This window comes from Morone saxatilis, unplaced genomic scaffold (genome assembly GCF_004916995.1).
Source record: "Morone saxatilis isolate NCDOM2014 unplaced genomic scaffold, NCSU_SB_2.0 Contig6, whole genome shotgun sequence".
NCBI classification, from domain to species: Eukaryota; Metazoa; Chordata; class Actinopteri; family Moronidae; genus Morone; species Morone saxatilis.
Genome location: NW_023340206.1, coordinates 3,652,544 through 3,665,307, shown reverse-complemented (window position 1 = coordinate 3,665,307; position 12,764 = coordinate 3,652,544). Strand labels below are relative to the sequence as shown.

The window sequence follows — 12,764 nt, the reverse complement described above, 5'->3', positions numbered from 1 at the left end:
GTTGAATCAATGTGAGAAAGTGTTTTAAAATTGAATGGAGTTTCTTTGTGAATGTATGTATGAGTGGGAAGAGGTTGAAGACAAGTGAGTTTGAAGGGTTTTTCTAATTGACTTTCATTGTAAGTAAGCTTAAAAAAAGTTCTGAGAAGTTTGATTATCCGGTTAAAATTCTTAAACTTACATCTACTCCTTCTCTCTGATTTAAAATTCCAGATCTATGAATATGCAAATACTGTTCACTTTAAAAGTTTAACTGTTGGACACGATAGTTCCCTGAAAAGTCCACTCCCAATTTATTTGCACTGGAAGCTTCAGCTGTAAACATCTATTTGTGTCACAATGCTCCTGCGTACATGTTTTACAATCAGATTTAAGGCGAGCACGGTGGAGCTTTCCCCCTTCAGCAAATTAATGTGAAACTATACCAAACTCTGCACATACATCATTCTGCACCGTGAAGCCCAAACATCAAAGTGAATTACTGAATGTGTGTTACCACCAATGTAAAGATTGAATCTCCACATTTAACCAAACTCGTGTTCCAGATTTAGTTTATATTGGTACTCGGTGATGGCATATGCACACACGTGCGCTTTTAAGTCTCCTGCAGCTTACATGAGACAGAAAAGGCATAATTCATAGCAGTTTTTTTCCTTTGAGCAATAGGTGTTTTTTTTTTTGTGCTGAAATGGAATTGGTTAAGTAAGATCAAGGAAGATTGACTGTGGAGGAGACACATTTTTTATTATGTTTTTTTTTGTCAGATTTCTGTGCAGCAGGTGAATGTGATTTGTTTGTGTGGAGGCTGACAGCTCCATCTTTTTGTTCTTTTACTTGGGCTTTATCACCACCGGTCTTTTCCCCCTGCCCATACTGCTGTGAAACTCTGGGCCTCAAAACCTGGAATTAATGTTAGATCTTTTTCATGCCTCATTTTACTGTGTTACATATACAGCATCAGAGACCCGTTGGATTGGACAACATAAATGTGCTGAGCGCAGTTGTGTTGTATTAATAGCTCATGACTAAATTTGTGGGTATAGTTGCGAGGAGCAGCTTTAAAGCTTTCAGGTTATTTTCAACCTGCGCCGCATTTTCCAGTTTCCTGTTTTTAACATCCTGGCAGTGGATTGTGTAACTTCAAACACAATCATGCTTTCCTACCTCCAAGTGCTACTGAAGGCAGCGAAGAGCGCTGTTCTATAATGCATAACACCCAATGAAATCTCCAACCGTTGAAAAAGAGAAGTGATGAAAATGTCCATTTGACATTAAAAAATGCAGTTTTTCATTTGCATATATCTGTAATTGGATTTGGTAATTATCACAAGTATTCTTTTCCATATATTCAGTATCAAAGGGGTTAAGACATTACATTTTTTCTGTGTTCTTCTTGTTTTATCATTAATGCAAATATATAGTGTATAACTTTCAAACTGACTGTAACGGTATAAGGAACAAGCTGCGGCTGCATATTTGATTTTTGTATCCCCAGCAGAGCTCTCTTTTCATGTTACTATAAATACATGCAGCCACATCCATGCCCGTGCACCATTTTTCTTTCTTCAAAATTCAGCATTGTCTTATGTAAGACAAACCATCAGTGTGGAAAAACAAATTTTTTGTTCCTTTTCAAGTCATAATGAAACAAAATAATCTAAGCATATTTCATCAAGAAAAAGGTAATTACGGTAATGAGATTTCTTTACACAGCATTGAAATGCCAGGCACAGGGAAAGGCCTAATTTGTTATGGTTCTTTTTTGAATTTTTAATTAGTGAGCTTACATATGCGTTTTTTTTGCCCTGCTTTCAGCCTACTCGTCTTTTGTATGATCCTTTATTTGAGACCACATTATGGTTTTTTTCGTTGATTTATTGGACATCAGAAGGATGGATTTTTTTCTTTTCTTTTCTCTATCACGAGTGAGCGGACACCACTGAGAGAAAGTTGTATCTTTGGATAAAAATATTACAGAGTGCCTCTAAAGGTCCAACCAAACAAATCAAGAGCTGCTACCAACGGAGGAAAACTAAAGGCAAAATATCCGCACTGTATATGGTCCCTGTGTTTTTAAATATTTCACCAATGGCGTTTCACATCTTGAGTTGATTTGCTCATCAGACATATTGTACGCTCAAAAGTCTGCAGTGATTTCTCTCAGGTGATGGGGATAAAAGGTTTGTTTCGCTGCAAAGTTTGAAGCCTTGATTGCAGACGGTGTCTAAAAATAAGTCGAGCCATTAAAGTCAAGTCATTTAAATGCTTCTTCATTGCCAGTAAAGCCTCATAATTGTTCAAATGTCAGAATTAGCCTATGTGTAGGTTTATCTGACAAGAACCTCTAGTAGCTGTCCATTATATCAGGTATGTACTTGTTAGGTAGTATGGGTGATGGTGGATGGATCAGTAACAAAGCATGTGCATCCTACCAGCCTACTAAGACACATTATCGCCTACAGAATCCAACTTTGTAGTGGAAAACTGAATGTCATGGGTCTTACAATTGCATCATAAAACTCTCAGCTCTTTTCAGAAAATCTGCTCTGTTAATCTGCAGTTCTTGGGAAGATAACTAGTCAGGGGGCCTTCTTTTTTAGCAAAACAGTCAATATCAACATGCAACACTAGCTAACATTCTCTGCTGCGGTGAGTTATATCACCAGAGAACTGGAGTGTGAAGGAACCGGTTCAGTGTGAACTTGGAAAACCTTCCTCCATGCTGTCTCATTTTTCCAGGTTCAGCTCAGCAATCACTGCCCTAGTCAAAACCACAAGTCGTTTGTACTGAAACACGCCTCATCCCTCCGAGTATTTCCAAGCATGCTGAGATAGAAAACCTCTCTGATGCCACTTTGAAGACTAGAACCAATTAGGGAATCATTATAATGAGGAGCCTCTAAGTGCACGTCTTTTGTTACTTAGCAGCTGTCTAATTGGAGTTGGTGTATTTTCGAAGGGAATTGGGACGAAGGCTGTTCTAATGTGATACACTTTTAAATCAGCTACTCACTCATGGCGTACATTTTGACAATATATATCACAGTTGCCTGTACAGAAGGTTTTGTTTCACCTTTTGTTTCAAGTTATGGATACTCTAAACAGTTATGGTATTTCAAGAAACTAACATTTTGCTGTCATAGCTGTACACAGCTGAAAATGCCGCATCTCCTGCAGCAGCTCTTAACCTTCCCATGCCCACTGCAGCTGTGAATGATTTTTACCTCAGGGTATACTGTATATTCAGAAATGGTTGACTAGTTACACAGCTGCTGTATATACAGTACCATTTATATTGCAGTCTATGTCACAACCATATCATCACTTACACACTCATTTTTACAAGGAATGAATGGCATTAGTATTGAAGCAGCTGCTGCTTTGAAAGCATGGGCATTGATGTTTAAAGCTTTGAATGGGTAATTCTGAGTCATAGTAATTTATCCACTTTTCTTCTCTGTCCACTCTTTAAATATTATATTTCTGTGTATTTGTTCCCATTTTAATACAGCCTTTGTTGTGGTCTTTAATGAATAAATCATACTCCCACTGTCCATGGGGGAGAAAGATGTGGAATTTAATGTGCTCTCCCTCTCTCTCTTTCTCTCTCTGTTTGTCTTTTCACAGCTCCCCTGACAGACAAGCCGCCAAAAATCCTTTTCCCTTCAGAGAGCCAAATGAGCGTCATAGAGATGGCAATAGGTAAGGAAACATGTTTCGTTCCCCACATTGATGGCTTATTTTCTGTCCGCCGATGGAACATGTGGTGTCATAATTTGTGGCATATGCCTGCTCGTCACAATGGCATCGCTTCAAATTTCTAGATTGGTCGATCAAAGCCAGTTCCCTCAAAGTAGGTCCCGTTCTACTTAACTGGGGCTTTGTTTTTACGGATATATGTTGGTTCCTTCTTTGCTGTGCGTTAACTGAGTGGTGGAACCATTGGGGTCAAATGGTATTAGCAAATAAGCATAATGGCTTTCTTGTAAAGACTGGAAAATATTTGTCACAACTGCCATTATTTGATACACATTAATATCAGACACAGGCCTATAGTCCTAATTTTCCTTCTTTTCATACTGTAGGTAAACATTATTTTATCATAATTTAGTTGTCTTCCTTGTCGTCTGATCTGCTCCTGTTTTAATTTATCTCAAACTCACATGGGTACGTTTTCCGTGTTTACCTGTTGTCAGTAATATCGGGATAATCTGCCCTAATGCAGTACAAAAACATAATCATGTCATACTCACCACTTTTGTTGCTCCTAGTTTCTCTTTTAAAAAGAAATACTGATTTAAAGCGCTAATTAAGTCGAAACACTTCTACTTCTACTCTTTTCAATCAGTGTTAAGCTACTCAACCCTTCCTGAGCAAATGTCTCATGTAAAGGGCTTCCAGAAGCTTAAGTTGAATAGTGCCGTCCTTCCTCGCAGGCCCTCGCAGAGTTCCACTTAAAGTAGCTCAAAGCCGAACAAAAGAACGGCAAAGTAAGAGTGATTGAGAATAATGCAGTGAAAACCGTATTTCTATTACAAATAGAGATTCAGCATATTAGTAGACTGTTGTACAAATGGAAAATTATTGTTGTGGACATAAAGATTATGCTTAATTTACTATGTGAATCGTTATAATAATTCCAATCCCCAATATTTTCTTTACGTGTTCATTCTGACCTCCACCTATTATTTAAATACCAGTAATTTATGGCATTACCCTCTCCAGTGTCCTGTGCTGTTAAAACAAATATTTAATGCACCTTGTAATAGAGAGCGTTGGAATGTTTTGAGCTGTCGAACTGTATTTATCTCCTATAGCTTCCTATAAGTTGTATTTGTGTTTTTCAGATTTGCACAGATCTGACGTAAAGTAACCAAACACTGTATAAGAGTTTCAATTAGGTCTCTGTGTCTGTTCTTTTGTGAATGGACCTTGAGTTTCGTAACTTAAGAAGAAAAACAAGATGAGTCATTTGATGTTTTTGTGTATGAAAAGTTCACTGATTCAATTGGTATGAAAGCCAAGTCTGCTGCTTTTTCTTCTCCTGTCCTGTGGAGTGCCTCTTCATTATAATTACACTATAATTACACATTATAATTCACATCTATCCTGGTTATCTGGTGCAACATGGATTCAGCTTGTGTTTGTTGAGCTCAAATGAGTCACTAATGAATCAAAGTGGTACTTTTGAGATACCATACCTAATCTTCCCTCATATTACCTTCAAGTTTATGTTAGCGTTACTTCAAATGATTGCCTCCAAATCTGCCTCATGTGACCGCCTCAGAACGATAGTCCTTCGTTTGCCTTAGTAGCTCTTAATGCACAGGGGCTCATGGGAAAATTCCCGCTTTATGCCTTATTGGGCGAGAGCTCAGCTGTTGGTGGAACAGTAAATGGGTCATGATGAAGGTTTTCTTTGAAGTAAATTTGTCATGGACAATGAACACAACTGGCTCGCAGAGGTAAAAGGTAGCAATCAGAAAATAGGCGCAAATCATTGTAGCTTTAAACTGATGATGGATAAAAGCCTTTATGGCTTTTTATGTGGTTACATGTTTGATAGTGGATAATAGTGATTTTCAAAATCCATTCCCTGATAGCTGTGAGGATACGCAATGATGGTCCAAAGAAAAAAAGTGTGCTGCTTTTCTTGTTTTAGGGTTGATTTTGATTATTTTGTAACTGTATAATTTACTGTATATTTTATTAACTGTCAAGGATTTTTAGTTTTTGAGCTTTCTAGCTTTCTCATGCCCTTAGATACAGTAACTGTATCAGATTGAATTTTCATCTTGATATTCAGTGCATGAGGATTAGTAGGAACAGTATTTTTTCTCTGCTCCTCCCTCAACCTCTGCACCCATTGATATTCTACACAGAATCAGCAGCTCTGTGTACATAATATATGAACATCTATTTGATTCTCTGCCTCTACAAGCCCCTATCACTTCCTCTCAGTGTTTGGCTAGCATGCTCTTGTCAGCCGCAGAGAGCCCAGTAGTATCCTTTCGGGGTTGTGGCAGTTTTGGTGGAATTTTAATATTCATTCTCCCATGAAATATAGAAGCATAAATGGCTTCGGCTGACAGTTAATTAGGCAGGTGAGAGGGAGAAAGCAGAGGAGTAGGGAAAGGCGAACGTTGAGAGACACTTTCAAGCTCTTGTTGTCGAACTCAAGGGAGAAACTGAGAGAACAGAGGGATCTGTAAATGGGTGGCCCCCAATTAATCAACGCGCACTTCTCGTCCGTGGCCCACTCCCCTTTTTTTTGTCTCCTAATGGATGTGGTTGCTCAATTATAATTGATTAAATTTAAAATGCTTGATTAAAACATGTTGTATAAATGCTCTTCTCAGCCCTCGGTGGGCTTGTCTTTCCACTGCTTTCTCTGTGGGACAGATCACATACAGTTTGGGTCCGTAATTCAGTCTGACAGTCCAATGCGCACTCCTTTCCCTCTGTCTTGTGCAGATGTAAAATAATTGACTGCAGTCTAGCCAAGCACACTAACTGCAGCGCAAGTCTGTTTCTAGTAGAGTGCTAATGTGTACGATTTGTAAACACTAAACACTTTGACAACGGGCTGATTAATTTCCTTAATGCATTACCATGTTTTTTGTGTTTTACCTGTTGAATGAATGCACAAGAAAATGCTTCTGCCACTTCTGTGTTCTTGAACACAATCCAACCAGGGATTCAAACCGAACTCCCAGACACAAACCTGCTTCTTTAGCCTTTATTCTGCTGCCAGGTTTGATTTGTTATAATGCTGTCTTCTATGCAGAACTGAGGTGTCACTTGTGGCCTTCCTTACCTACCTATCCTGACATTTTATTTCGGGTTGGATTGAATTTACGACCATTGTGGCACTCTGTTTGTGATGTTCATTCTGGGAATACCAAGCTAGTTCCCCTGTGATCTTGATTGGCTGTTAAAACTTCAAGCCCTTTCAACTGCCTCCTTCCTCTGGATATCACACTTCATCCCCTGACACTTGACATTACGACACCGCAGCCAGTTTTCTGAAATTGCAGTGGAGAGAAAACAAGGTGGTGGTGTCTAAGCCTCTTTGCTAAGTTCCCCCACAATTCACTCTGCTCAACTCTCACATGAATGCTTCACTTGAAGAAGCCTGCATTATCAGTCTGTAATATTTAATACATGCCAAGAGTTGTTTTGTGTCAAAGTAGAATAGAATTGTTTTTTTTTTTTTTTGGTGGATTCACTTTCCCCAGAACTGCCTTGTCTTTTTGTCCTCTTGTGCCTCAGCTAGTGATTCCCACAATACCTTTTGGGATCCTTTAGGGGTTTTAAGTGAATTTGTTGTTTTCAGTCAAAAATGGGCAGTAGCTCAGCGACAAATTATGAACAGAGGAAATGGTCCAAGGGTCTCACACACACCCCTCTCTCCCACTCCATTTAGGCTGCATTTAGGGACAAATTATCTCTGTGTCTCTTAGATGGAATTTCTCCCTGTATGATTGTAGTTTGTGAAAGAAAGCTTTTGCTCCTTTATTAAGACCATACAAAGAGACTACCAAATACCCAAATCACACCAGAAATGGGTGGCCAAAGGTGTGTGCTCACATATTTTTGGTGTAGTCTTGGGATGTTTTTCATGGTTTTAGTTGGCCCCTTAATCTACATTTATTAACCTGAGATAAACAGAAATTGTTTGCTCCAGCTGACATGCTTTCAGCTTGCTTGAATGTGCCTTTGCCTCCTTTGTGTCACCTGGAGCAAATGTGTCTGTATACGCCCACTTGCGTCTTTCCATTGTTTTTATATGCAATCACACTACATGTAACCTTTAACTTCCGGTTCTGTCTGTACACGCCTTTACTTCCAATTAAATCTTAATGCTGCAGCATACATTGATATCTTGGACAACAGTGTGCTGCCCTTTCTGTTTCAATATTACAATGCCCTGTGCACAAACCCAGGTCATAAAGAAATGGTTTTCCCAGTTTGGTGTGGAAGAACTTGACTGTCTGCTTTATCCAAGCATCAGTGGCCCGCTAATGGCGTTCCAGCTTGATTGTGAATTGAATTAGTACAGATTAGGGGAAGTATTACAAATAAATTAGTGATGAAATTGTTTTTTATATCATGTTAGTAGTTATACATGCTGACAAATATGTTCTGAAGGTGCAGCATATTCATTTCGGACCGCCACAGAGTAATACAAAAGGCATCTTTTGATTGCATATTTTGAAAATCAGTATCACTTGCTCTCAGAAAGGCTCATTGTGAAACCCCCTTTGTTCTATGCAGCATCTCTGTAACAAACTGACAATCTACACTCCTCTCAGAGGTTGAGCTTCCTCAGTTGTTGGTCTGTGAATAATAACAGTGTAAACTGGAAATTGGTCTTCAGTCACTTTTCGGAAGGAGTTACATTGTCTAATGATATGAACAGAGGACACCCCAGAACAAAACCATCATTATCCTGAATTGACTTGGAGTCAGTAGCCACATCAAATTATAATTTGCAGTCCTTTGGTAATGATGAGGTTAGCCACAGCAATATACTATTATTCTGGTGCAGGTTCGGTTGCTATGAGACCCTCATTTCCTTTAAGATGACATTGAAACCCTCATAATAGGCTTAAAATATAAACAGAGAGACTTGACGAGTACAGATCCCCCTGTGAGTAAAATGTTTCTGCTTGTGGGATTTTTTTTTTTCATCCTCTGTAGAAACAGAGCACCATTAGGAAGAAATGATGAACTGCACTTAGACAGCAGACAAAATGTCAACTTTCACCACACTGTTAAAATGCGGTTGATACTCAGTCCAACAGATGGTTTTGAAATGTATAACCTTTACTTGACTTTATCAATCAATGAATGTTGATCATTCCATTATCTTGGAACAGATTTTTTCCTGTAGCTGTATGGATTTGATCTTCTGATGGTGTGATATTTAGGATCTTCTCCCATTGATTCAAGCACCATTTTCAATATTTAACGATTAATATGGATGTCCTGGATGTCCTGCTGACAATCTGCCCTGGGATGAAGGCAATCCGTGCCACAGATGGACATGTGATAGATCATGTTCAAGGTAAATACCAAGACTCCCAGAGAAATTATGTAAATGTCGAAGGGTCAGGAAGAAATAATGATAACATGAGGTTTTATTGATTTTCTTATTTTTCTCACTGGTTACATAGAAATTATGTGTTGTCTTTAGATGACTTACATAGCACATTTCAAACACTACATAATGCGTTAAATATAGTAAACAATAAATACAGCAAAAAACGTTGAAACACAAACTTAAAGGATGGAAACCAATTTTAAAACAAATTCAAAAGACAAAAGTAGTATCACATGGTCCCTTTCTCACTCTGATTTATCAGACAACATCCTTGTATTCATGTGCCGACGCATATACTTGTTACCATGGTCACCAAGTGATCTCACATAAATATATGCATTACCTATACATTTATGGAGATTGCTTGAAACAGTTCACAGATCAATAAATGGATGTATTGGTAGTTAAGCTTTTGAATCCATGCTAAAATCACATATTTACTAACATAAAATTGTGCGGTTGGTTTGTTTAGCTTTCACACAGCATACTAATGGCACCACTGGTTTGTTTGGAACCGGACGAGGCAAACCTTTTCAAGCCATCTCGGTCCGGTGGTTGAGCCCACACCAGTGTTTGAATGACAGCTCTCACATCAGCCTGAAAAAAAAACCAAACAGCACCAAACAGGATAGGTGTGAAAGCATCCTAGGTTTTAAGGTAGTGTCTGCAGCTAAGAACAAGGATTAGAAATACTGGGTCTAATTTACATAATGCTACAATACAAGTAACTTTGAAATGACAACATAAAACATTTGAACCTAAAACCCACACAACTTGGATTGGATATGTGCAGAACTGAGACTTTTTTGTAGATGAGGTTTGTGTTTGTTTTCACTTTAACCCCAAAGGCAGCCTGTAACCAGACTCGAGTGTTAAAGCCACTCACCAGCCTTTATGGCACAGGTACAGGCGGCGCGCGCTGATATTTTCCCACTCCAGTAATAAATTAAAACGCATCTCTAAAGCATCACTCCATACAGTGCAGCAGCTCGATGTTATATGTGCCACATTTTGCAGACATGGAAACAGCGTCTAGCTCGCACTCGGGGTAATCTCGAGCATTTGAGTCGGGAACAAGACACATTTTAGTTTCACAAAGAAAGAGTCTCACACAGCACAGCCTCAGCAACACCTATCCCCAATATCACACACACTCACTCACACATACACATACACATCAGCCAGCTTTCTAAATGTCACAGGCTCGGCAGAGCGCTCCAAGGATGCCAAAGGTTCAGAGGCCCTAGGATCAATATTACATCATTTCTCTCAATTAGGGTATATTTATTCCCCTCAAGTTATTGTACATCTGCGAGTGATCCTATCTGCATTCCTGGCAAGTCTCCAGATGAGTCAAGGCCCTGGAGGGTGGGGAAGACAGAGCGAGATAAAGATGAAAAGAGAAGAGGAAAGAGAATGAGAGAGAAATGAAGGTAGGGGGAGTTTGGGCGAAGAGTCGGAGCAATGGAGAAAAAGTGAGCAAGCTCACTTAAGATTCACAGAGGGGATGAAATATGATGGCGTCTTACCTTGAGTTATTATAGATGAAAGTGGATACAAGACAGCACACTGTCCCAAATGGTTAATATGCCCTGCAGTGTGGAGGCATAAATCGTGACTGTCATATTAGAGGGAGGGGGGGGGTTGCTGGTGCTGATTGGAAGGGATTCTTGGCAAAGGAGCGCTCCCATAAGTGTTTTACATAAGTACGGTAATGAGGGGGACAGTCTGTGCAAGCACTTCACGAGACCTGATCGGCCCGCTGGACTAAAGGAGGATCATTTAACTTAACAGTTGAGGAAGTTTGCCAGAGCGTGACCACCGGGCTGATACCATGTTCACATTTTAGGTTTAAAAGTCAAGCTATGGTCCCACATTGACCGTTTCCACGCTCTGCTTCCTGTCAGCAGCTCCCACCTGCAGCCTTGTACCTGTCTCTGGAAACTAAGAGGAAAAATGGTTAAAGGCATTTGCTCTCCTTAGCAGAAAATAGCATCAAGAACTGGCCAAGGCACTTGAGCATTAAGATATACTGCCTTTTGTCTGTGCCAGCAAGGCTTCCTGTCTCTGGGTAGACCTATTAATCATAAATTGGGCTTTGGCATGTAGTTTACAGAAAGTCTGGTTTGTTGTTTGCTACTTTTAGATTTAAGGACTAAAGGGTTTTTCTGCATTGCACCTGCATGTAGGTCCACTGGAAGGTCACAAGACTTCTGATTTTGTCAGACTTAGACTTGTAGTTTTGACTGTAGATGAACCTGCCACCTGATTTGCATTGCATTGTCTAGTGACGTTGCCATAACTACAGTTGAAAGCGAAGATGGTTAGATTGATGTCTGCAATCAACTCTGCTGTGATCGATGAATGTAATGTCTAAATGAATGTAGATGTTATTTCCTCTTACAATGGGAGTGGGAAATTGGATATGATTTCTAATAAAGCATAACCACTTTTGACCCACAGGATAGGTTTCTTCCTGATATATTTGTGCATAGCAACTACAGTGTTGTTATGGTTAGGGGAAGATTGTAGTTATGGTTAACAAATAATAAAATGTTTTTGTTTGGATTGTTTTATTTAAGATAAGTCGGAAATACATGTAACACCACATTATGTAATAACTCAACAAAATGTAATACATGTCACTTCATTTTGTAATAAACAGCATGAACACGATATGTAAGACATTCCCCCGTACATTTTGTTGAGTTATAACATCATTTTACACTATCAACAAAAGAAAATGAAATAAAAAGGAGAGAGAATAGTGGTTCTCTTCATGTCACATTGACAATAAATGCTTACAACAAATAGTATGAGAGGTATGTATAATATAAATATAATATAATATATAATACTCTATTGGTAATCTGGGTTAAATTTATCGGTAGTTTCTTCTAGTGTGACATTCATTACAGTCATTGGGTTTTAGGTTACGGTAATGGGAATCACCCCATGAAGGCATATCCAGTGTTAAAATAATGTCCATCATTGCTGCATGTTACCTGTTTTTATAGGTTTTCTTAGGGCACAGTTGTTTCTTATATGCTGGACCAGGCTCTTTTCCACCCCAGATTGTTGGACACGACACAAGAAAAACTGTTGTGCTGCACACAGTGAACACTGGCCCTGGACCTGAATGTTGCACTGCAGAATCATCCAATATGAACATAATCCATAGGGATACTGGACTGCCCAAAGTTATTGTTTGTTTATAAGTGAGATACCACTGCAGTCCCAGTGGCGTTTTGACCACCCGTTTCTTTGGATTACACTATACATCACCGTTCACCACAGTTTAAGATTTAACAGCTGTGGACAAGCTATTCAGGCTGCCAATGCTGCAGTAGTGGCGTGTGTAGGACCTTAATGTTTCAGTACAACAACCCCTTTAGGCACTTGCTCTCTCATTTTGTGCTTTTGGGTTTGTTTCAGCACAGGGTAACTTTAAAGCCATGAGTTTTCAGGGTTATCACTTGTTTTTGCTTCATTTAGCCTTTCTCTGACTCCCGTCTCCAGTGCTTCCACAGCACATGTACTACATGAGTGCAGTCTGTGCTTTTTCCATCCAGCTGTTGCTCTATCAACAGCTGTGTACTTTAAGTCTGAGCTAGAATTTGAGATTGAGATCCCTCTTGCTCCACACACACACACACAC

General features: G+C 39.3%; 1 protein-coding gene across 1 annotated transcript in view; it reads left to right on the top strand.

Annotated features, from left to right (window-relative positions):
- The window catches only part of LOC118339940 (interleukin-1 receptor accessory protein-like 1), a 231,794-nt gene that overhangs the window by 137,491 nt on the left and 81,539 nt on the right, over positions 1-12,764 (top strand). Inside the window, exon 6 of the mRNA XM_035677765.1 lies at positions 3,628-3,702. Coding sequence (XP_035533658.1) covers positions 3,628-3,702 — 75 coding nt within the window. The remainder of the gene's footprint in view (positions 1-3,627; positions 3,703-12,764) is intronic.